Below are 27,490 nucleotides of genomic sequence, written 5' to 3'. Positions count from 1 at the left end.
CTCTGCCTCAGGTGGGGACAACTTCAAGTTCATTTTATACTGCAGGGTCCCCTAGCAGGATCGGGGTGACTTTTCTTGACTTCCTCCTCTTTCTGTCCTGCTTCTCCTAATATACTCCCACAATACATCACTGCAAAAGATTCCCATCTCAGCATCTGCTGTGGGACACATGACGTAAGAAAGATTCCTATTACACATTCATGTGGAAAAGTGGAGTAGGATATTTGAGCCTAGAATTCATGGCATAAGTCTGGGCTAGAAATATCTATTTGAGAGTTGTTGGCATATTGATTCTATATGGTCATGAGGCTGGATGAGTTCACCTAAAAAGTAAGTGTACATAAAGAAAAAGCCGCATGATATAAGAAGGTCTCAGGCTCTCTTAATCTACCACCACCACTTTTACTAATTCAACTAAATTTTTACTCATTTCCTCAGTTTTGGTCTCAGGACAGATCCTGACCCAGGCTCTATGAGAGTTCTCAAATTAGTCCACCTCATTTCTAGCTGTTTCCTAATTCGACATCCCATTTTACTTCATCAACCTGTCAAATTTACCCTCTCAAGGTATGTAGTCTGAAGGTATGGCTGATTTATAGGTCCCTTGTATAAGCAAACCAAGATGGATCTCTCACTAACTCAGAACATTAAACGCCTGTTCAGAGATGCAAATACTTGGCTCAGGTTCAGCTGAACGAACTCCCAACACATGTTAAATTGGGGGAACACATTCACCTTGACCTTGCTGAAAAACACATTGGAATCTTAAAGGCAAAGCTGGCAAAATAGGAAGAGATGAAGATTTACAGAAGTAGAATCAAGGTACTTACTTGATCAAAAGAAAACACCTATTTAAAATGTACATCCTTAAAAATGTTTGTTGAATAAACTGTGTTGACTATACTATACACCTTTATTTATTGCAGAATAAGCTGGGGCACACAGAGAGGGGAAGGAAACACTTTAGCATTAATATTTCATACACTATGTACTGTCTTTACCTTAACGTTGTATATGTTTCTAGGTAGATACCAACTGAACATTTTAGATGATGCTTTGTCAAGTAAGTGAGGTCTAGGGAATATAATAGGGATAATGGAAGCTAACTGAAACATCATTTTAAGGTAGTAGCTTTTGAATTTCTTTGCATAAGTAGATTAGATTTCATGAGCTGCTTCCTACATAGACCAAAAAGCATAAAGTGTTTTGTTTAAAAGAAAATGTTAGATGTTGATTTCAACTGAAAGTACAAGCCTTTCTTTCCTTTTGAAAGAAAGTTTGCTCTTGAAAGGTTTTTCTTGTGAAATACATAATATACTGTTGCTAGTTGAATGTAATGAGGCCTCACCCTAGAAAAAGGAAAAGAAAAGCCAAATTTGGCTAATTTTCCTTCCCGAGGAACCTATTTGTGAGCCATATGTGCGTTAAAAAGCAGCAACAAACACTAATATCAGAAGCAGCTTTTCAGAGGAAAAGTAAGTGAGGAAAAAATGAAAACTGGCACGTTCACACTGAGATATTTGGACAATCTCACATACGTTGTTTTAAACTTATATAGCTTCTCTGTAGCTTTTGGAGCAGCATTAACATATCCTATTAGATCCTATTAGAGTAAAAAAAAAAAAAAAGAGTCACAAGTATATCTTATATGTCCTAAAACAAGCTAGAAATATAAACTAATACAAACTCAAAGTTGGAATGACCAGAAAACTCAAAGTATAATCGCAACTGAATAATATAGGGTAGAAAGATTCAGAGGTAAAGGCTAAGGAGAAAAAGTTTAAATGTTTACTAACAATTCAACATTTGTTATTTATCCCACACTTGGATATTTCATATTCACAGCAGCAAGATCACTCAGGAGTTACACAATCCTGAACACCAAAAATAATAATGTTCTGTTTCTAATGTTCTGTTTACTAAAAAAAAAGTCTCAAGGATCTCGATGGATTCTAAATCCATCTCTATGTTTCCAAGCCAGGGAACACTTGTACAATTAAAGAGAATGTATCCTACGACCAACGTTCCATCTCAAAGGTCCCTGAAAACTATTTTGAGTACCTTTCTTCTTCTAATCCATGTTTTCTGGCTTCCATGCCTTGTACTTATATGCCTTTAAACATACTTTCTTTGTATTTGATCAAGTCACACCCCTCCTTCAAGTCCCTGTTTATATACAGTTCTTCCCTAGTGCTATCCTGTCACCAGATGGAAGCGGTCATTCCCTGAACTCTCACAGCCTGCGGTCTGTAATCTTTTGGCTGGAGCACCAGAGGGTCCCGTGACTATGCTCAAGGGCAGTGATCTCCTAGGACCCCTCATAGGACTGAACTTTAGCCATATTCATCCCTACGGTTTATTACAGTGAAAGGACACAAAGCAAAATCAGCAAAGGAAAAAGGCACACGGGGTGAAGTCCAGAGGACATTAGGAGCAGAGTTCCAAACTTCCCCAAGTTTACTCCCAGGGGAGTCATACAGCTGCACTTAATTCCTGCAGCTGTGAGTTGTGACAACAGATGAGAAGTGCTTCCTACCAGGGAGACTCGTGAGAGACCCAGTGTTCCAACTTTTTACTGGGGGCTGGTCTTATAGGTACCAATTGTCTAGCATGTACCCAAACCCCAGACTCCCAGAAGGAAAGCAGGAATCTAGGATAAACCGTCGTTTTTGCACAATTTAGGCATCATGTGCCATTCTTACCAGTTAGGGTGGTGGTACCCCACTACTGAAATCCCAGATGCTGACCAAGGGCCAGGCCTTTCTAAAGGTGAGAGGCGCAGGGTTGCTTGCTCTGTTATCTTTTTTGCACATAGTTCTACTTAATATATATTAAATTATAATGTACGTATATATTCAATTACAAGTTATATATCTATGTCATATCTCAACTCCTTCTCTGTAAGCTCACTGAGGACTTGGAGGGGATTTTTTCATGACTCCGTCATTCCCAGTATAGAATAAGATTGCTGATGGAGACATTCCACAAATACTATGACTAGAAGGTCTGATTCATTAAGAAACTGTAGGAAACAGGCAGGAAAGCAGACTCAGTGGCATGCAGGATGGTTCTGCTATCCCAGCCTGGAAGGAGTCCTCTGAACTGTGACTTCCCTTTATCAAAGGATCAGGGATGGCACAAACTTGACAACAGTTAAGGAAGATGCCCATTATGAGTTTTAGTGCTACTGACCTAACAGAATTTTTATTGTTAAAAACACATGCACTTTTTAATGAAACAAGAATGTGCAGCATTTTTTCAATAAAATTATGTCACATCACAAACGTTTTACTTAATCCTAAATTTAACTTAATCCTGTCCAATCTGTTACTTATTCTTATTCCGCTGAGAAAACAATATATATACTATAACCCGTGTCACAAATTCACTTGCTCACAAAAAGATTACTGAGTGCTTACTGTACTGTGAGACATCAGTATTAAGAGCCCCATAGTAAGAGCAGCTCATACTTACACAGTGCTGGGTACTGTGCTAAGTACCCCTCTGAGAGAGATACTGTTAGATATTCTTATTTTACAAATAAAGTTACTAAGGAAGTTAAATAGGCTGCTAAGCAGTTACTCTGAATCCATACTCTTAATTACTCTGTTATGCTGGTTATCACATCCTTGAGAAACTCAGTCTTTTTTTGACATAAAAATTATTTTGACAAAATTAGAGAAAAAATACCCTTGTTCTACTTTAATGTCTTTTTTTCCACCACTTTAAAAGTTAAAGGACTCGAGGAGACCTTCAAGACGGCAGAGGAGTGAGAAGTGGAGATCGCCTTCCTCCCCACAAATGCATCAGAAATACATCTACATGTGGAACAACTCCTACAGAACACCTACTGAACGCTGGTAGAAGACCTCAGACCTCCCAAAAGGCAAGAAACTCCCCACGTACCTGGCCGTGTGGCTGACAGGGTCTTGGTGCTCCGGCCGGGTGTCAGGCCTGTGCCTCTGAGGTGGGAGAGCCGAGTTCAGGACACTGGTCCACCAGAGACCTCCCAGCTCCACGTAATATCAAACAGCAAAAGCTCTCCCAGAGATCTCCATCTCAACGCTAAGACCCAGCTCCAGTCAACGACCAGCAAGCTACAGTGCTGGACACCCTATGCCAAACAACTAGCAAGACAGGAACACAATTGCACCCATTAGCAGACAGGCTGCCTAAAATCATAATAAGGTCACAGATACCCCAAAACACACCACGGACACAGTCCTGCCCACCAGAAAGACAAGATCCAGCCTCATCCACCAGAACACAGGAACCAGTCCCCTCCACCAGGAAGCCTACACAACCCACTGAACCAACCTTAGCCCCTGGGCACAGACACCAAAAACAACGGGAACTACGAACCTGCAGCCTGCGAAAAGAAGACCCAGTAAGTTAAGCAAAATGAGAAGACAGAGAAACACATAGCAGATGAAGGAGCAAAGCAAAAACCCACCAGACCAAACAAATGAAGAGGAAATAGGCAGACCACTTGAAAAAGAATTCAGAGTAATGATAGTAAAGATGATACAAAATCTTGGAAATAGAATGCAGAAAATACAAGAAATGTTTAAAAAGGATGTAGAAGAACTAAAGAGAAAACAAACAATGATGAACAACACAATAAATGAAATTAAAAATTCTCTAGAAGTAATCATTAGCAGAATAACTGAGGCAGAAAACGGATAAGTGACCTGGAAGATAAAATAGCGGAAATAACTACTGCAGAGCAGAGTAAAGCAAAAAGAAGAAAAAGAATTGAGGACAGTCTCAGAGACCTCTGGAACAACATTAAACACACCAACATTCGAAATATAGGGGTCCCAGAAGAAGAAGAGAAAAAGAAAGGGACTGAGAAAATATTTGAAGAGATTATAGTTGAAAACTTCCCTAATATGGGAAAAGAAATAGTTAATCAAGTCCAGGAAGCACAGAGAGTCCCATACAGAATAAATCCAAGGAGAAACACGCCAAGACACATATTAATCAAACTATCAAAAATTAAATACAAAGAAAAAATATTAAAAGCAGCAAGGGAAAAACAACAAATAACATACAAGGGAATCCCCGTAAGGTTAACAGCTGATCTTTCAACAGAAACTCTGCAAGCCAGAAGGGAGTGGTGGGACATACTTAAAGTGATGAAAGGGAAGAACCTACAACCAAGATTACTCTACCCAGCAAGGATCTCATTCAGATTCAAAAGAGAAAGTAAAACTTTCACAGACAAGCAAAAGTTAAGAGAGCTCAGCACCACCAAACCAGCTTTACAACAAATGCTAAAGGAACTTCTCTAGGCAGGAAACACAGGAGAAGGAAAAGACGTACAATAACAAACACAAAACAATTAAGAAAATGGTAATAGGAACATACATATCAATAATTACCTTAAATGTAAATGGATTAAATGCTCCCACCAAAAGACATAGACTGGCTGAATGGATACAACAACAAGACCTGTATATATGCTGTCTACAAGAGACCCACTTCAGACATAGGGACACATACAGACTGAAAGTGAGGGGATGGAAAAAGATATTCCATGCAAATGGAAATTAAAAGAAAGCTGGAGTAGCACTTCTCATATCAGACAAAACAGACATTAAAATGAAGACTATTACAAAGAGATAAAGAAGGACACTACAAAATGATCAAGGGATCAATCCAAGAAAAAGATATAGCAATTGTAAATATTTAGGCACCCAACATAGGAGCACCTCAATACATAAGGCAAATGCTAAGAGCCATAAAAGGGGAAATAGACAGTAACACAATAATAGTGGGGGACTTTAACACCCCACTTTCACCAATGGACAGATCATGCAAAACGAAAATAAATAAGGAAACACAAGCTTTAAATGACACATTAAACAAGGCGGATTTAATTGATATTTATAGGACATTCCACCCAAAAGCAACAGAATACAATTTCTTCTCAAGTGCTCATGGAACATTTTCCAGGATAGATCATATCTTGGGTCACAAATCAAGCCTTGGTAAATTTAAGAAAATTGAAATCGTATCAAGTATCTTTTCCGACCACAGTGCTATGAGACTAGATATCAATTACAGGAAAAATTCTGTAAAGAATACAAATACATGGAGGCTAAACAATACACTACTTAATAACCAAGAGATCACTGAAGAAATCAAAGAGGAAATCAAAAAATACCTAGAAACAAATGACAATGAAAACATGAGGACCAAAAACCTATGGGATGAAGCAAAAGAAGTTCTAAGAGGGAAGTTTATAGCAATACAATCCTACCTCAAGAAATAAGAAACATCTCAAATAAAAAACCTAACCTTACACCTAAAGCAATTAGAGAAAGAAGAACAAAAAAACTCCAAAGTTAGCAGAAGGAAAGACATCATAAAGATCAGATCAGAAATAAATGAAAAAGAAATGAAGGAAATGATAGCAAAGATCAGTAAAACTAAAAGCTGGTTCTTTGAGAAGACAAACAAAATTGGTAAACCATTAGCCACACTCATCAAGAAAAAAGGGAGAAGACTCAAATCAATAGAATTAGAAATGAAAAAGGAGAAGTAACAACTGACACTGCAGAAATACAAAGGATCATGAGAGATTACCGCAAGCAACTATATGCCAATAAAATGGACAACCTGGAAGAAATGGGCAAATTCTTAGAAATGCACAACCTGCCGAGACTGAACCAGGAAGAAATAGAAAATATAAACAGACCAATCACAAGCACTGAAATTGAGACTGTGATTAAAATCTTCCAACAAACAAAAGCCCAGGATCAGATGGCTTCACAGGTGAACTCTGTCAAACATTGAGAGAAGAGCTAACACCCATCCTTCTCAAGCTCTTCCAAAATATGATAGAGGGAAGAAAACTCCCAGACTCATTCTACGAGGCCACCATCACCCTGATACCGAAACCAAAGATGTCACAAAGAAAGAAAACTACAGGCCAATATCACTGATGAACATAGATGCAAAAATCCTCAACAAAATACTAGCAAACAGAACCCAACAACACATTAAAAGGATCATACACCATGATCAAGTGGGTTTATCCCAGGAATGCAAGGATTCTTCAATGTACGCAAATCAATCAATGTGATACACCATATTAACAAATTGAAGGAGAAAAACCATATGATCATCTCAATAGATGCAGAAAAAGCTTTCGACAAAATTCAACACCCATTTACGATAAAAACCCTCCATAAAGTAGGCATAGAGGGAACTTACCTCAACATAATAAAGGCCACGTATGACAAACCCACAGCCAACATCATTCTCATTGGTGAAAAACTGAAACCATTTCCACTAAGATCAGGAACAAGACAAGGTTGCCCACTTTGACCACTATTATTCAACATAGTTTCGGAAGTTTTAGCCACAGCAATCAGAGAAGAAAAAGAAATAAAAGGAATCCAAATCAGAAAAGAAGAAGTAAAGCTCTCACTGTTTGCATATGACATGATCCTACACATAGAGAATCATAAAGATGTTACCAGAAAACTACTAGAGCTAATCAATGAATTTGGTAAAGTAGCAGGATACAAAATTAATGCACAGAAATCTCTTGCATTTCTATACACTAATGATGAAAAATCTGAAAGAGAAATTAAGGAAACACTCCCATTTACCACTGCAACAAAAAGAATAAAATACCTAGGAATAAACCTACTTAGGGAGACAAAAGACCTGTATGCAGAAAATTATAAGACACTGATGAAAGAAATTAAAGCTGATACAAACAGATGGAGAGATATACCATGTTCTTGGATTGGAAGAATCAACCTTGTGAAAATGACTATACTACCCAAAGCAATCTACAGTTCACTGCAATCCCTACCAAACTACCAATGACATTTTTCACAGAACTAGAACAAAAAATTTCACCATTTGGATGGAAACACAAAAGACCCTGAATAGCCAAAGCAATCTTGAGAAAGAAAATCGGAGCTGGAGGAATCAGGCTGCTGGACTTCAGACTATACTTCAAAGCTACAGTAATGAAGACAGTATGGTACTGGCACAAAAACAGAAATACAGATCAATGGAACAGGATAGCAAGCCCAGAGATAAACCCACACACATATGGTCACCTTATCTTTGATAAAGGAGGCAAGAATATACAGTGGAGAAAAGACAGCCTCTTCAATAAGTGGTGCTGGGAAAACTGGCCCGCTACATGTCAAAGAATGAAATTAGAACACTCCCTAACACCATACACAAAAATAAACTCATAATGGATTAAAGACCTAAATGTAAGGCCAGACACTATCAAACTCTTAGAGGAAAACATAGGCAGAACACTCTATGACATAAATCACAGCAAGATCCTTTTTGATCCACCTCCTAGAGAAATGGAAATAAAAACAAAAATAAACAAGTGGGACCTAATAAAACTTAAAAGCTTTTGCACAGCAAAGGAAACCATAAACAAGACGAAAAGACAACCCTCCGAATGGGAGAAAATATTTGCAAATGAAGCAACTGACAGTGGATTAATCTCCAAAATTTACTAGCCGCTCCTGCACCTCAATATCAAAAAAACAAACAACCCAATCCAAAAATGGGCAGAAGACCTAAATAGACATTTCTCCAAAGAAGATATACAGACTGCCAATAAACTCATGAAAGAATGCTCAACGTCACTAATCATTAGAGAAATGCAAATCAAAACGACAATGAGGTATCACCTCACACCAGTCAGAATGGCCATCATCAAAAACTCTACAAACAATAAATGCTGGAGAGGGTGTGGAGAAAACAGAACCCTCTTGCACTGTTGGTGGGAATGTAAATTGATACAGCCACTATGGAGAATAGTATGGAGGTTCCTTAAAAAACTAAAACTAGAACTACCATACGACCCAGCAATCCCACTACTGGGCATATACCCTGAGAAAACCATAATTCGAAAAGAGTCATGTACCACAATGTTCATTGCAGCTCTATTTGCAATAGCCAGGACATGGAAGCAACCTAAGTGTCCATCGACAGATGAATGGATAAAGAAGATGTGGCACATACATACAATGGAATATTACTCAGCCATAAAAAGAAACGAAATTGAGTTATTTGTAGTGAGGTGGACGGACCTAGAGTCTGTCATACAGAGTGAAGTAAATCAGAAAGAGAAAAACAAAACCATATGCTAACACATATATATATATATATATATATGGAATCTAAAAAAAAAAATGTTTATGAGGAACCTAGGTGCAGGACAGGAATAAAGACACAGACATAGAGAATGGACTTGAGGACACGGGGAGGGGGAAGGGTAAGCTGGGACGAAGTGAGAGAGTGGCATGGACATATATATACTACCAAATGTAAAATAGATAGCTAGTGGGAATCAGCTGCATAGCACAGGGAGATCAGCTCGGAGCTTTGTGACCACCTAAAGGGGTGGGATAGCGAGGGTGGGAGGGAGATGCAAGAGGGAGGGGATATGGGGATATATGTATATGTATAGCTGATTCACTTTGTTATACAGCAGAAACTAACACACCATTGAAAAGCAATTATACTCCAATAAAGATGTTAAAAATTAAAAAGTTAAAGGACTCAAATATTACTAGAATTTGCCACCTCCTTCTTGGTAAGTTATGTGGTCTTAATGAAGAGTTTATCACTTAGTAATTCATTAAAAAGTAGTGAGGGCTCAACAGTGGATTTAGGATTTGTGGCTGTCATTCTGAATATAAGTAAAAGTAGCATTATATTGCCTTAAGTCTAATAAACTTAAGCACACTGAAATCTTTTCACCCCCATGGGTGTGTGATGGTTTGAGTTTTTGTGACTGTACAATTAGAATGACTGTTTAAGGGGAGAGCTTTTCTTTCCTCTCTGAATAGAATGCATTTTATCATTAATTGTCTCCCACACAAGCCTGCAACTAAAATGTATCAAATTAGCTGTTTAGTCATAACTGAAAAAAAAAAGAATGAGTCTAGAACATTTATGATGCAGTTTGGCAAACTGGTCAATAAGACCTGCCAGTTCATGTTCCTAATCTAAGATAAATTACCATCAAAATGGGTAACAACCAATATTTATATCTAATACCTTTTGCAGGTCATCTCTATATAGAATATGGATTAGCAAATAGTTGTTAGACTGATGACAGCTCACACTTGTCTTATTGTCCCAAACTTGTATCATATTTGAATAAAATTTCTTCATACTACTATTTTAAAAGTGTTATCAATAGTCTGTGAATACTGTTAATACAAAAGAAAAAAGTATTTCTGAGAGTAATAAGATGTACATGAAAGATATACATTAAACAGTAATAAAATCAATAGTTTGTACCAATAAAATGAAGAGCGTTGCTCTTGGAGATGCAAATACACACACAAAACATGTATCAGAGCCTGGATAGCGAATTCATAGAAGGGAAACTACACTTCTGACTTTTTCTTAAAGAATAAATGAAAAGGTAAAAGTTATAAACAAGCTGCATTATGTCAAAGTCAAACAGCAGTTTGGAAACGCAGATACAATTTTACCCCTGGATCACGAAGCAACTGGCATGACAAAGGAGCTGTCAGTACTGCCTACAGGTTTCTAGGTCAACATTAACACTCACATTCAGAAAGATGACGATGCTCTGTAGTTGCAGGCAAGGCTCTCCATGATGTGATGGAGAGGATTGACATTTGAAAGGTATTGTTTTGATTTACAACCACTTAAGAAAACCTTCAATGACTGATACCATCGCCTCATGTCCCAGTGGAGGCAAGTATGTCTCAGGGCGGTTAAGTGAGTGTCTCGGGTCCCATAAGTAGGAAGTGACAGTGGCGACTTACACTCACATCCTCTGTCTGCACGGCTAGTGCTTTAACCACTGGGCCACATGGGCTCTCAAATGTTAGGAAGGTGCCCAGATTGCAATGTCCTTAGAGATGTACAGTTCCAACTACTGAGATACAATTCTCTGTGGGTCTCTTGCATCTCTGCACGTCTTGGAAGCAGAAACATTGACTGCTTTTGTTCTGGACTATCTTACTACGCATGTTCAGTGGAGAGCATTGCAACACAGTGATGTGGTCTCCCTATGGAGCGCTGGACAGGCATCCTGACTGTGTATTAAAAATACTAGAGTTTCCTAAGAGCAGGATTCCATTCCCATACTCAACCCAGTGTGTTGACAGGTGCCAACCGACCATCTTAACATGGTCTCATAAGAATCAGCCCAGGAAACCCACTTAAGAAAATGCTGATAATCTGGCTACTGCTATTTTTCAATTTGTAATAAAGTCCTTTGTTTGTGAAAACAAGACAAAACAAAACAAAAACTTTTCTAAATTGGAAGTGGGTCTGTGTTCTGTAGTGCCTATGGTTTATTGCTGTTTTGGGGGCCCCCTTGAAGGAAAATAATACAAAATTACATTTACAAAATTGAGTTCAGGGCTGTGGTGTTGGCAAGTGAGGGGCCCTGCTGTGGAAGTTCTCGTCATGGTAAATTCAGCTTTGTCAGAATTATACTTCTGGAAGTCATAATTTTCCAATTTCACAAATGGCTCTAGATGATTTTTCACTCCCCAAGTACCAAGTCTATAAACTGCATAGTGCCTCATCTTAGAGAATAGCTCTTAATTTTTGTTTTCTAGGAGAAATAAAAATCTAGAGGATCTCTCCCATGCCATGAGATTTTCAACACCCTCGTGTCTTGCTTGGATTTATAGGCAGTCTAGGGAGTATTTTGGTTTTTTCATCTATCGACTCTATAAAGCAAATATGACCAAACTAGTGTCTTAAATTAAATTGTTTTCTAAAGCCTGTCCTGGTTAGATTCCAGCATAGTTGAGCCCATACTCCTGGAAAAATTGAATTCATGGGAATTGTACCATGATGTTGATAGAGTTTCACCTTGGGTGTGTGGTAGCTTTCTGAGCCGAAGTGAGAGAAGAAACATATTTTGAGTGACACTCGGAAAGTAGCAAATTATCTTTTGCATACAGCACTGAAGAGGAAAAATAGCTTCACTCATTTTGCTGTATGAAATCAATCACAGTAAACTCTTAAAATATTTAAGACCATTAACAAGTCATATTTGTGTATTGCTCACAGATAACAATAGCAGGTTAAATGTTAGAAAATATTTACTGGAACTCATAAAATATGTAAGTTAATAAACAATTAAGAAAGTGAATACAGTTCACCTACTTTTGAAATATTACTTGATCGACTTGCAGATCGCCCTGGGGATTTGTCATTCTGAAAAATAAAATTAGAGACATTGATTAAAAATATAGCAGTATTCTTTGCTGCTGAGAAAAGAAAGCACAGCATAGGCCAACGTGTAGATGTTCTCTGTATTGTTCTAAGAGACATAAAAATTGCTTACACAGGATGGTATTTCTTTTACCAAATTTTATTTCTCTAGTATATATCGGTGTCCTTTTGAAAATGTTTCAATTATTATCAGGTTATATATCAGTCTAGGAATATTTATTTCCAGGAAACACCTATTTCTCTAGAAAAACATATGAAGTTCCTTTGAAATAGAATTAGGAATGAAAATATAGTCCATTATTTCCCCTTTTCTTCTTCTACCAGTAAATTCTGGTTCTCAGTGTCACTAAATATTGCATACTGGGTACATGGTACATAACATCTAACTCCTGTTCTGCTAAAATACATTTTATCTGTCTGTTCAGTTATTTTATTTTCAAAATTTTAAAAAAATTAAAGGTAATTTAAAATTTTAAAACATTTAATCATTTACATTAAAAATATTTAGAAATTATTTTAAAATTTAAAACTTAAAAATAAGTTTTAAAAAATTATACCTCAGTTCTTGCCTCTTAAGGAATTTCCAATTTCAGAGGAAAGAAGCATGAAAAAAAGCTTTTGAATAGATACATTTTTTTTTTTTAATGAAATCTGCAGTTTATTTGTTTTTTTTTTTAACCTTTTTTTAAATTAATTAATTAATTTATTTATGGCTGTGTTGGGTCTTCGTTTCTGTGCGAGGGCTTTCTCTAGTTGCGGCAAGCGGGGGCCACTCTTCATCGCGGTGCGCGGGCCTCTCACTATCGCGGCCTCTCTTGTTGCGGAGCACAGGCTCCAGACGCGCAGGCTCAGTAGTTGTGGCTCACGGGCCTAGTTGCTATGCGGCATGTGGGATCTTCCCAGACCAGGGCTCGAACCCGCGTCCCCCGCATTGGCAGGCAGATTCTCAACCACTGCGCCACCAGGGAAGCCCTAGATACATTTTTTTAAAAGTCATACAACTGTAAAGTAGAATGGGTCCTTGAAGAGTGGCACCACCTCATTCAAAGCCTGGAGGCCTTCTGCTGCCTGTAAGCAGGGTCAGTCCAGGGCCTTATGGCCAGAGCTGGCGGGAAATTGACCCGACAAATCAGAATGTGTGGTACATATACCAAGAGATCACAGCACCCCTTTCCTGCTGTGGAAAAAGTGTTGGAAGAGCCTGTTCCGGAAACCAGAAGTTTGTGAAGGATCTGTATTTAGCACTTTAGGATTCTTTTTAAAAAACACTTCTGAGCATCTAGACTCAACACCACAATGGATCTGAGTAGACAACTACAGTGCATCTTGACAGGGGTCATTTTTGAGAACGAAGCTGTTATAACAACCTGTGGGTCTGAAATTGTCCTGTGATGACTGCTCGAGACAGTTTCAGAAACACAGGGTAAATGTGTTATTGTGGAAACACAGTCGCTGCATTCCCTGCAAGCTGTCACTGCCTGGCGCAGGCGTGCAGACATTTCAGCTGAACAGTACTTTTTCTTTTACAGGCGACATCCATCTCATCCAACCATGGATGTCACGATGGAGCATGTTATTACAGACCGGGATGAGTCACAACTGTACGATTAGTTACACCTCGTAACAGCCCCGTGATCCAGCTGGAGATTAATGTGTGTGTTCCCTGAAGACATTTTTCCTTGATTATCTTCCTCTGGTGATGGAGAGAGGTACTTTTCTACTGACATTTCAACTCCTCTTCTAGAGACAAGAAAACAAAACCAATCCATCTTTCCTTCTCAGTGAAATTGAGGATTTTGACACACTATTGCATAGAACAGAGGTCAATGATACAACAGGCTTTGAGAGGAGTTTGGTTGTCCTGGTTGTTTTACTATGTTTTCTATTTTTACATGATATTTGAGAACATGATCAAGGAACGAGAATTGAAAACTCTTCAGCAAGAACCAAGAAGTACTATTTGTACAAGAAATTGATCTGCCATCAGATTACTTAATTTTTCCAACCAAATGGAACTTTGTCGTGTTTTGAGATTAAAAACACAGAGGGCCAGGTCCTTCCACAACTGTGAATGAGTTCAGTGTGAGGTCGTAATAAGCAGATAATTCCCATATGCTTCAGCCTCCCCCAATCTAATGGGAGGGAGCCTCTGCTTTACTATTTCGTACTTCAAGAGACCTTTTACATGGAAATCAGTTAGCTCTATTTCCTCTTAATACAAGGTTAGGCATTGAAGGAAATAAACAAGCTTAGGCAAAGGCTAACTTTTTGCCGTGGCTAAGGTCTCTATTATTTCTATTCCAGTTAACACATGGGAACAGAGAGGTTACCCTATTGCTGCAACGGCGGTGATATAAAATGGGGTTTTGACTTGAACTAGACCGGTACCCGTGCACTAGTTCTAGCAGGAGTGTATTTGAGATCCCAGACCTCCAAATTCTTCACTGTGAAATGGGCAGATAATATATTGGGGATTGGATCAAAAGAGTTATAGATGAAAACATTTTAGAGATTACAAGTTTATAATATTTCCATTATTATTCACAGGTAGAGGAAACACCCAAAGAGCCCCCTCAAAAATCATGACAATCATCACAGGTTACTAGACCCATAATTTTAACATAAACACATCTCTATCCTGCAATTCTACCTCTACTGTGGATTAGATTCTGGCATATAAAATTCAAGGATGGAAAATCAAATTTCTCTCTACCAAAGGGGACTAAGGAAGTCTGGTCTGCCTTGCTTTTGAAGCAAAGCTCCACAAGCACTTTCCCTCTTGGAACACTTCCAAAGCAATCTGTTCAACTTGCTACTAATTAATTGAATGGCTTGTCCCATTACTATTGCAATGGCATCTTCTTCTTTGTAGATTAGCCAAATACGGTTGTCATACCTCATTATGATCAGTTTAAATTCTTTACCTTAGATTAAATAGAAGCTGTCTCAGAATCTAACATAACTTACTGGTACCCAAATTATAGTGACCTTGTAGGTCACTAAAAGCTGAAACCAACAAGAGTTCCAGACAAGTCCACACGAGAATTATGGGATCTTCAAGCAATAATGTTGATGAGCTATCTTAGTAGATCAACCTTAGTAGATTGTTCACAGTATGCAAAGGGAGAGACTTCTAGTTTCACAAGCATGTTTAAATCTTTTCAAAATTTCTAATTTTTGGTTTGATATGAATGTATCTGATATTGTTAGTTTTGTTTTGTGATTATTATTATTAATATAATAATTGTTTTTCAAATTTGACCTTACTAAACATGGTTGGATTTTTATTACCAGCAAGAAAAAATGATTACCAAATGAGGAAATCATTACTAAATTGTTTTAATATATTTAATATTGTAATCTAAGGAAGGTGACATAGTTCCTTTAAAAGGGGATGCTCTGTGTTAAAGAATGCATAATGCAGTGGACTTGTATTTATCTACAGAGGAATACTCTGTATAGCCATCGATCAGAAGAGGGCAGTAAGGAAGCTTGAAGGAGGGTTTTATTTGTTTGTTTGTTTGTTATTTTTTATGTAAACTAAAGGAAAAAACAAATTATTTCTGAGTTCAGAAATCAAAATAAGACAATCTTACACAGACCACTGCTATGATGCTATTCTGTAGTTTTCCTCCTTTGTCCTCTGCCCCACCCCCTCTCCCCCCAGGCTAAAAGTCAAGATATTTGAAAGGAGAAAAAAAAAAAATGAAGCAATATTGAGAGTCATCTGAAAAATTCTAAGTAGACCATGAAACTATTTCTGCGAGAACAATTAAAGAATTAAAACTTGAAATAGAAGAAAAGTCTTTGAAAGCAATGTGGCTTGTAAACAAAAAATAAATGACACAGAGGAACTGAATGATACAATAAAACTCAATTAATAGATGTATTAAAAATCTCATGTCCTTTAAATAAAAAATACTTTAAAAATTTATGTGGCTTCAAATAGTACCTCAACAAAAATCTTGAAGTAGAGATTTTATAGGGTACTTCTTTTGATATTGAGTCAGTAAAATTAGAAATAAAAATTTGAAATGTTACTAATAAATCTTGATCACCTCAAAACTAACACATTTTAAGATAATGCTTGGTCCAAAGCAATAACTAACTGGAAAATTATAGACAGAAACTCTGGAAAATGTTATACTAAGACCTATGTAACACAACAAAAGCTATATCCAGATAAAAATTTATGACTGTAAAGGCCTTCGTTATTAAAGAACACAGTAACAAAAGAATGCAGTAAAAAGAAATAATAAAATATAAAAGCTAAAACTCATTAAATGGATATAAATAAGAAGGATAAAGAAATATTTCTTAAAGCAGGTTTTTGAAAATAATTACAAAATAGATGAATTTCCTATAAGACTTATTAAGGAGAACAGAAATATGTAAGAAATAAGAAAGGATAATCAAGGACACAGAAAAGATTAGAAAAATTAAAAGAGAATGCTCCATGTAATGGTATTACAACAAATTTGAACACCTAGAGGAAATGAATCACATTCTAGCAAAATAAAAGTTGTCAGAATTTATTCAAGAAGAGGAAAATTTGAATAGATAATTAACAAAGAAGAGATTGGGTAAGTAAATAAAAGTCTATATGCCCTGCAAAGGATAAGGGCATGATGATTTCACAATTGAGTTGTATCTTACTTTTAAAGAACACATAATTCTAATTTTATTTACAGTATTCTTGACCATAGAAACATAAACTTCCCTAATCCATATTATTAATTCTGCATAAATTAATCTCCAAATGTGTTAAGACAGTATCCAAAAAGATATAAATATCTTTTGGATATATCCAAAAAGAGGGAAAAGAGAATTATGTTCTGGTCTTATTTTGGCCTACAGACACAAAACTTCTTTTAAAATATTAGCATATATCTAATAGTAGTATGTATCTTTGATACACCAGCAGTGTACCAAAAAATGCTGAAGGAATAAAATAAATAGGATTTATTCCTGATACTTCTTTATCAGGAAATCGATCAACAATTCATTAGATTAATACATCAAAAGCAAAAAACTATGATCTTATATTTAAGATGCTTAACAAACCTCGACAGTGTTACTATAATGTAAGCTCTAAGTAAAATAAAAATTGAAGGAAATCTTTAAAAGTGATAAAGACAATATCCTAAAAACCATTACCAAATATTAGTCTAAATGGTAAAATACTAGAACTATGTTAATTAAAGAAATTCTATTAGGGCTGCTTGCTCTTGCTATTATTATTCAACTTGACTTAAAAGAGTTTCTAACAAATTTAACAACAAGAAAATGAAATATTTGATAGAAAAAATTATTGAAAAAGAAGCAATAAACCAATTTTCTCTGATTGATGATATGATATGATAGAAATTCCAACTGCCTCTAGTTATAAAAGAAAACTGCAGTAAATGAGACTTCAGTACAATGGCTAGATACAGGATACGTATATCATGGCAGAGTCTACTAAATTTCCTAAAACCCACTATCCCTTCTTCTGTCTGAAGAAAATAGTAATTAGGTATACATCATCCCAGCCACGTTACATCTCCCAGGCTTCCTTCCAGCTACAGGTTGCCTGTGGCCAAATTCCCTCCAGTGAGATGTGGACAGAGCTAACAACTGTCAGTTTCCTGCTTGTCCTGTACATGTAAACTTTCCTCCATACTCCTTTCTACTGCTCTGTGCTAGGATGGGGTCTATCAGAGCAAGCCAGGAAGCACATATTAAAGATGGTAGAGCTGAATTCCCCTGAGTTCCTGAATGACCACACAGTGAAAAGCCATGTGCCAATTTGGAACACACACTCTAAACCATCACCAGAGAGAAATTAACTTGTATTTCTTTGGGGCCACCACATTTCTGGATTTATTTATATAGCAGTTTAGTCTAGCCTAATGGAAATACTGCAAAATCAATAGCTTTCTCTCTTCTAGTTTTAAATATCCAGAAATGTAAAAATAAAAACCAAATCTATAAAACATTTAAGAATAAATTTAACAAGGAAATCGTAAAGTCTTATTAAAAATATAAAGTATAATATCTTAGGAGTATAAATCATGATCTGAACAAATGCTTTGATGGCAAGAATATTTCATAAAATATAAATCCTCTACAAATTGCCATATAAATAGAATGTGGTTCCAGTGAAATCTCCAATGGGATTTATTTCTTCTCTTTGGAAGTAGAAAGGAGATAGATAAAATGATCTTAAAGAACATATATAGAAAAAGAAATGCCTGAGAATATCCAAAAAATAATGAAAAAAAGGACATCTCCTTGTGCTAGGCACTGCCCACATTAAGTCACTGTGATTAAGTCAATATGGTATTGGCATAAGAATTAATTAAAAGTCAGTAAAATCCAGAATAAGAAATCCAAAAATAGGCATAAGAATTTCACATTTTAAAAAACTAGTATTCAAGTTAATATTGAAAGGATAGTTGATATAATAAATGCTTCTGGACAACTGGCTATCCACGTGAAAGAAAAGGTGAAACCCGTATCAAATAATATATACAGTCAGACTCCAGATAAAACAAAGTCTAAAATGTAAAAAATAATAAAGTTTTTAAAATAAGCCTATATTATAAATGCAGTCTTGGAGTGAGGGAGATCTATATAATACAGGAACCAGAAGCTATAAGTTGCTTCTGGTTACATTATATTGGAAAAAATACAAAAATGAAAGTGAATAAACAAACAATTGAGTTAGAAAAAAGTACAACACAGAAGACTGATAAAGTTCAATTTCTATAATAGTCAAAGAGGTTTTGTCTAGTCACAGAAAAAGGTGACAGAAAGAATCCCAATAGAAAAAAAATCAAGCAAAAGATAGGAATAGAAATGCACAAAAAAGGACTACAGATTGTTAATAAGCATAGGACAACATACTTAAAATCACAAGCAGTCAGGAGAATGCAAATTAAAGTAACAAGACATTTTTTTATACCCACTATGCTGGAAAAATGGAAAAGAGTGATAGCCTCTATTTCTGGTGGGGATAAGAAGAAAGATTTCTCTCAAAAATTGCTAGCAGGAGTGTGAATTTTTGCAGTATCATTTAAAGAAAAACATCTGGCAACATCTGTTAAAATTTAAAATATTTTATGCAGTAATCTCACTCCTGGGAATCTATTCCAGAGAAATAAAATCACTGGTACAAAAGGATATGTAAATAAGGACACAGTACAGCTCTATTCTTAACTGACAAAAAATCTTGGCAATAAAGATGTGCCAGTTGTTAATTTAATGTCTGGAACCTTTAAACCCACCCTCCTAAATTCTACTCTGAAGCTGGGACTCTGCGAAGTCACCCAGCTCCCTCTGAAGAAGGACACCGCAGGGAAACTGGAAGCTTGGGAAAAGAAAACAGGATTTGCTTCCTGCTGGCTTCTTATCTGCTTCTTGTGTTTGAACGATTCTCAACCGTGGCAGCAGCAGTTCCTTTCTGCAGCCACTGCTGAGCCTGTGCAGCTTTTCTCACACCTGCAGAAACAGGTTTTAGACACCAGCACCCGCCAGCTGGCTCCCTCCTCAGAAGTCTGCGTTTCAGTTCCATGGGGCCCCTCTTCCAAGCTTTTAATAATTCCAATTTCTTTCCTTTGTTCACCCAGACCTAGGGGGGATGACTGCTTCCTGCAATTCCAATTTGGAATATCTTGCTGTTCTGTTTTTCTTTTTTTTTTCCCCCCCTTCTCTGTTACTTAGTGATTGTTTACAGCCAGGCAATAAATCTTTACAATAAATTCTCTGTGATAAAACAAAAAGTCTGTTTTCTCTCTCCTGACTAGAACCTGACTAACAGAGTAAACAATGCTCATCAGTAGAGAAATGATTAAATAAGTTATAGTGGAGCCACACCTTGGAATATTATACAATAATGAAAAAGGACGAATTGGCTCTCTGCCATTTGACCTAAAGGGATTTCCACCAAATAAGACTGCGTGTGAAAAGTAAAATGGGCAGTGGTATAATAGGACTATTTGTAAAACATATAAGGGCAGACCCTCTGTAAGTGTCTATGTGTGCACACATTTGTGTGTAGACACGCATCATTACACGGCTATGTGAAGATGGAAAAAGTCACAGAAAGATACGCATCAATTTCTGGGGGTGCAGATGGGAAGGCAGATGGAGGAGATAAGGGGAAAAACCCTTAAAAAGCAAAAGAACATGTGGAAATTGTTTATGTAAAATTATATATGGATGTGATGCACACACAGAAATTATAATCACATATGAAGTTAGGCAAATGGTAATATATATGATATGTTATCAAGGTAAAAAAGAGTTAAAGAACAATGTGTAGAGGGTGATTTCATTTCTTTAGAAACAAGTACATAGAACCTTTCTATATAAAAGCAGTATCCACACTTCTGAAAGAAAGACTGTCTCCTGATGAGGGACTTGGCATTCTGGACAAGTTGGTGCTTGTGATTCCTAGCATGCGAACAAAAGGAGATGAGTTTTTTAAAAAGTTTGCACACTCCAGTGTTTCAAACCAAGTCTTATTTGGATGGAAAGAAAACTAAGATAGAAAAGTGATTATTGGCTAAGTTACCAGAGCACCAGGGAAAAGACTTTGAGGGTTTAATTCCCACAACTTTACAGTTATGAAAAGACAGAGAATAAGGGGCACAGAATGGCTGCTAAATGCGGGAGGTGACGGCTTCAGTTCAGGGGCTTGTGTGAAAGGTGGTTACTACTTTTTTATTATTTTTTTTGTAATTACTTCTTTTTTAATTGAAGTATAGTTGATGTACAATATTATATGTTACAGGTGTACAATATAGTAATTCACAATTTTTAAAAGTTATATTCTATTTATAGTTATTATAAAATATTGGATATATTCCCCATGTTGAACAATATATCTTTGTAGCTTATTTTATACCAATCACTTTGTATCTCTTAATCCCCTACCCCTCTCTTGCCCTTCCCCTCACACTTCCCCCCAGTAGTAAGCACTAGTTTGTTCTCTGTATCTGTGAGTCTGCTTCTTTTTTTGTTATATTCACTAGTTTGTTGTATTTTTTAGATTCCACATACAGTATTTTTACATTATATAAAGTCAGGTCAGCATAAGCTCCTAGTGTACAGCAGTTGAACTCATAAAACTGAAATGCAAGCGATTTTGTTCATTCCCACAATTCTGTCCTATATGACTATGTTCACATTAAAAGTGGGAAGCTCACCAACCTCAAGTATTCTAAGAATATACATGTAATTGACAAAACTTCTCAGATTTCCTATTGACCCACGTATAAAATTCCCTTTGGTCATATTCTTTCTTTCACAATAATATTCCTACTCCATGTTGCCAAAAGGAAAATCCGCCATCCGTTTCCTTAAAGTTTTTAAAAAACATTCTTTATTAATTATTCATTCCTTATTAATTAATTGACTGTTTTTCTTATAATTAGTTAACATTTCACTGACTTTTAGGCTTTTCTTCCTGCCTTGGAATTTCAGACTTTCAGTAGTAAAGACTTCATGTGTTCATTTGAGTTGCAAATGTATTTGCAGGCGTGCTGGATAGCTTGTACTTGTCCCTTGGGATCCACGCCCCACTCTCCACCCTGCTCCGTGCCCAGAAGGTACACCGGCAAGAATTTCATCACAGCCTCCTTTCCTCTCTAACTTGCAGTTTCATTCCACCATTGCAGAGCCCAGTAGGAGATTGTAGGAACAGAGGATAATGAGGTCAGAGGTCTTCGTCCCCCCCGCCCCGAGACCTACCAGAGGCTGGCTGTGTCCCTCAGTTGGAGTCAGGTGGCCCTGTCCACAAAGTCCTCTCTGTCTCTGGTCCAGAGAATGTTCCTTCTCCCCGCCTTTTCAAGCCTGTAGGTGGTAACCACCCACTGCTGCTTCCAGCCAGGGGGTACTGACCTATGCCTTGTATTTTCTTATACTGTGCTCACACTTGCCGTAAAGAGACTCTTAATTCTCCCCTAATTATCCAATTTGGAAGTGCCATCTGTTTCTTTCTAGACCCTGATGGAGAAAAGTCATCTTTAGTATTCTTTGTCTAGCCTTATGGTTATTATTATTAATAATTTTTGCTTTTTTTAGTCAAATTAAGATTTTAGAAGTTTACACTGGAGGTACAGTCATATTTTATCAACCACAGTCTGCAGCTACTAGGAAATCTATCAAGTAGCTTTCAAGCCACTTTTGGTATAAGAGTTATATTGTTTTCTTCTATGGGTTTAATTTAAGATTGGAGACATGGTTATAAGACAGTATACACATTAGAGACCAAGCATTTAAAATGTGTCACTTGGTCAGATGCTTGCATTAGCATTTTTCATCTTCCATTCTATTGGAAGTGCATTAAAAAAGCACTCTAGTGATTAAAACATCTATTTCTTAAGACATTGTCAGGGAAAATTCAGGCTAAGTTTTTTTACTAAATTCTGGAATAGGATTAACAAATTCTGAAACCTTCATGGAGCACACACACGTTTCGGCAAATATATGTTTCGGCAATTTTAGGGTCTGTGCAAAGGTTGGCAATTCTTCCTTCTGTACTCGTGGAAAAGCCTCACTTTGTGATGTTGCGACTTCAAGCCTGTTTGTCTCATTCTTGTGCCAGCCTTCTCCTATCTGCGCTCCCCAACTCTATTATGCAACTTTCTCTCTCCTTCCTCCGTCAGTAGTTTATAAAGAAATGTGATGAAATTTTATCCCTGGGTATGTACATTTTGGTTCTGTAAAATAGCTGAGGACACATGAGATTTCCCTAGTTGGGCAAATGGGGACACTGACCTAGACAGGGCCCAGAATACAGTCATAGAAAAGGTGATACTGCCCAGGTGTCACACCTTTCCCTCACTGTCACTTATTTATGGTCCTTTTTTTTTTTTCTTTTTTAAACATCTTTATTGAAGTATAATTGCTTTACAGTGGTGTGTTAGTTTCTGCTTTATAACAAAGTGAATCAGTTATACGTATACATATATTCCTCATTATATGATAATATTGGCCCACCAGGGAGTGTGGCGTTACAAATCTTGAGGCAACATTTTATGGGTTATTTTAGAAAAACAGCCTGAAAGTCAAACTTAGTTTGCATGAATGCAAATCCCAGCATGCACGCAAGAGATCACAGCCAAACTGTTTCTAAATCTTTATAGCAGCTTTAAGACAGCCTTTCTGTCTTTATCTTTTTCTATTGGTCACCTTGCATTGCTAGAGTAATCCCTTCACTAGCCATTTAAAAGACAAACACAAAAACCGAACTCACACTTTAGGATTTCACACATTTCAGGATTCTTGTCTACTCTTATTAGAATAATTATTAGACCAATGAAAGAAGGTAGGAAAATAAGTGACCTCACAAGAGCCCATAGTGAAATCAAATTTAATTTTTCCACACATGCGCTCTCTTGGATCCAGGAGGGGATGATTTATTTGGAAAGGCACTGGCGAGTGATTATCTCATAGAGCATTATAATTAACAAAGAGTAAATTTACCAGGAGGGTTGGACCCAAATTCCAACTACATCACTTATGACGCCATCTTGGGCAAGTTACCGATGCATTTGCAACTTCGGCTGACACAGTCCTCCCAAGGTGGTTGTGAGAATTCAATTGGAGCATGGGATCATGTGTTCAGCATGGTACATTATGGGCTCAAGATATGGTAGCATAGTTAATCTCATATTCTATAAAAACTTTAAATCTTATTTCTCTGCAGGCTGTATTTCACTACATTCGAGGCATACTCTGTTAAAAACAGAAGTTCTGAATCCATTTCTTGAAAATGTGGAAAAATTAGTTTTAGAAATACGATATGAAGCATTTCTTCATAAAATCCAAACTACCCCTATGGGGAGTGGTAGAGGTGAGATCCTGACTCATCCCCTTGGACAAAGCCAGTGTAGATGGGACACCTGCCTCGGGCTGTCTCCTGAGTGACACTCACAACCAACGGCCTCAGTGGGGCTTGGCCACCGCTAGAAAAGGCTCAGCAAGTCGGCACACCGTGGTGGGCAGCTCTGAGGAGATGGGAAGAAACGATGATGGCTACCCAGTAAGACAGCAAACAGTAGATATGTAGTAAGACAGTAATGATAATGAATAAGCATAAGAAGGACTTGCAGTCAGGGGGTCCTGGTTCAAATTCCAGGTTAGTCCACCTCTCACTCGTTGTGTGACCTTGGCCCCGTCACTTTCCTTTTCAGTGCCTCATGCTATTCTCTCACTGGGTTTTCATGGTTAGAAGCACAAATATCATATGATATTGCTTATATGTGGAATCTGAAAAAGGTGTACGAGTGAACTTACCTGCAAAACAGAAGTAGAGTCACAGATGGAGAAAACAAACTTATGGTTACCAGGGGATAAGGGGGGGAGGGATAAATTGGGGGATTGGGATTGACATATACACACTACTCTACATAAAATAGATAACTAATAAGGACCTGCTGTATAGCACAGGGAACTCTACTCAGTACTCTGTAATGGCCTATATGGGAAAAGAATCTAAAAAAGAGTGGATATATGTATGTGTATAACTGATTCACTTTGCTGTACAGCAGAAACTAACACAACATTGTAAATCAACTATACTCCAATAAAAATTTAAAAAAAAAGAAATATCAATATTATATGCACTGGACTGAGTAAGATTTCTGGCACATGTTTCAATAAAAAGTGATAGAACTGGCTTGAGCCTTTAAGTTTCAGGAACCCCCTGATTTTTCGCCAGACACATAAAAGCTATCCCAGATAAACATAAAATATAAGTAAAAATTTGCTTGCTATGCAGACTCAACTTGTATAGAAATCCCCTAGCTACCAATTCTGTTACTGTCCTCAAACTTCTTTTACATAAAAAAAGACTCATTGTACATGAATAGCAATTACAAATGAAATTGATTTGGGGGGTAAGTTTATCTATTATTCTACTATTCTGATAAAGTGTTTCTCAAGGGAAGGGATTATATTTCCATTATACTTTTATTCCCTTTAAATCTGATCCAATACCTGTGTGAAACATCATCAATGTTTAATAAATGAGATAGAACTACTATTAATTCTCTATGTTTCAGAGAGATATTAGCATAGGTATTCTTGAGAATACTAGACAGCAAGCATATGATGGTAATATATATGATATTTCATTCATGAATAATAAAATATGCCTTTATTTTCTGCATTTATAATGAAAAAATTAAAATCCGTACCTATTTTTAAAATGTGGCTAAAGTATAAAGTCACAAATATCAAGTAATATTGGATTTGTTTTGATCACAGTGTATTATATTTTGGATATCACATGCAATATTATCAACTCCTTCATGTGGTAACATTATTTATGAAAGTTTTGTAGCAGTGCTGGATTAATCAGAAGTAATCATACTTTGACCTAGGATGGTAAGCTGAAGTTTTTAAAAGAGGTAAAAAGAACAGTGGGCTGATTCTGGCTGAAAAGTATTACCTGGAATTCTGGTATTACACTGCATCTACTTTAGCTGACTCTCCCCCAGGTATTAGCTTTTATATATTTGAGATTTTCTAGGTTTATAAAGTGTTTACATGATTTCAGCCACTCAGATGTGGAAATCTGAAGGGGCTGAACTTTAATCTCAGTGGAAATCTCTCAGATCCAAGACATGAACATATATGCAAGAAGGGAACATGAATTAATGACTATTTATTAAAGACATTTGAATTTCTCATAATAGAAATAATCTCTAGGGATAAAATATAATAAAATCAGGGCTGGTATATCTGCTGAAAATTCTCTACTTCAATATCAGTAGTTCAAAAGGCATTAAGACCTTTGACCGCAAGCAGATTCAAAACAATTAATGAATTTCAACCACACTCTATGGGATCAATAAAAAATCAACACTTCCTAGATCTCCACTTAAAATAAGATAGTCCAGGGAACAATTCAGTTTCTGAAATTTTTGAAAAGCATAAAAAAATGTAAAGTTGAGAAACTTTTACCAAGAATACAGTAAGATAAATATGGGCTGTCATTAAAATATCTCTGGTTCAAAATAAAACAATGTTAGTGAATTATTATTCATCACCAAGAAGATTTATTTGCTTATGTAACTAGTTTTCTGCAAGTCTTTATGGAAGAACAAAATCGAACTTTTATGATGGCTCTTCACTTGTTGGCAGGTTCTAAGAAGCCTATCAAATCTAGTAAATGTCATTCAAATTAAGTAAAAACAAAAACAAGCATTCCACAGATACAATTATTTCTCTTTAGTCCTACTTTTAAAATTTGCTTCAGAGTAGAAGATGCACAAGTTTATAACGTTTATATGTACGGAGAAATTTGCAAATTGCCTTTATAGTAATAGATGAAAAGAGTCATTTCACAGCCTTCTGGATGATAATATAGATGGTTCTAAGATGTTGATTCTAGACAGAATTAAAGTCAACTTCAAATCAGGCAATCTGTCAAACCATAAAAACCTATTATTTCTATGTATGGATATAGGGAAGCAGAAGCTTAATTTATAAACATATATATAGAACCGATCGTGTTAAAGAACTGTGGACCTGCTCCCTTGGCATGTGGAGCCCCAGGGACACAAGCTCCCCCTGTTTCTGCAGTGCTGCTGACTTCCCTGATGCAGGGCACCACCATGCCTCCGATCAGTCCCCGGGTACCAGGGGGTAAATCACCCGTGGGCAGCTGGCAGCGCTGGAGTGCAGCCACATGCAAAAGAACACCACCTAAAAACCAAAGGGGCACAGAACCGCCCAAGTTTGAGTTGGCTGCTAAGAAGCAACTCCAGGTTTAGAAACTATTCAAAATCTAGAAGGATACTATCCATAGTTATTCTAAATGGACGAATTAGCAAATCTTCTCACAGACATTAATGGCTTCTCTTTAGTAGTATAAATTTCTTGAGTTAATAACGTGTTAATTTATAGTGTCTCTTGAAAAAAAATAAATGTCCTGAGTGGTATAACATGATAGTTGTTGATTAATTTGTTTTAGTGAGAAGTTTACATTTCAAGCATTTAAAAAATTGGTGATAAAAATAGTAGCACAAAAGAAGAAAACACAAAGTATGGTAAAAGAAAATTTTAAAAATGGGAATTTAAGTGGTAATAGTAATGCATTTTCCATTCAATAAGTGGTTTAGAAAATTAATTTCAAAATAAATCCTCAAAATTTTCATAGTCTGTATTTGTGAGGCAGTATAGAACAGCATGTAAGGGCATAGAATCTCAAGTCGGAAATTCCAAAGCTGGAGCTCTGGCTCTATCATTTGTTGATTAGCTGTGCAAT

The 27,490-nt window shown here is 36.7% G+C and overlaps 1 protein-coding gene across 2 annotated transcripts in view; it reads right to left on the bottom strand.

Annotated features, from left to right (window-relative positions):
• The window catches only part of MARCHF1 (membrane associated ring-CH-type finger 1), a 332,745-nt gene that overhangs the window by 174,057 nt on the left and 131,198 nt on the right, over nucleotides 1–27,490 (bottom strand). For both annotated transcript variants that reach the window (XM_061191753.1, XM_061191754.1), the window contains exon 2: nucleotides 12,160–12,210. In XM_061191753.1, the coding sequence (XP_061047736.1) occupies nucleotides 12,160–12,210 (51 nt within the window). The remainder of the gene's footprint in view (nucleotides 1–12,159; nucleotides 12,211–27,490) is intronic.

Source organism: Eubalaena glacialis, chromosome 5 (assembly GCF_028564815.1).
Source record: "Eubalaena glacialis isolate mEubGla1 chromosome 5, mEubGla1.1.hap2.+ XY, whole genome shotgun sequence".
NCBI classification, from domain to species: domain Eukaryota; kingdom Metazoa; phylum Chordata; class Mammalia; order Artiodactyla; family Balaenidae; genus Eubalaena; species Eubalaena glacialis.
Note: the sequence above shows the minus strand (reverse complement) of the source record. Positions and strands in the feature narration are given on the sequence as shown.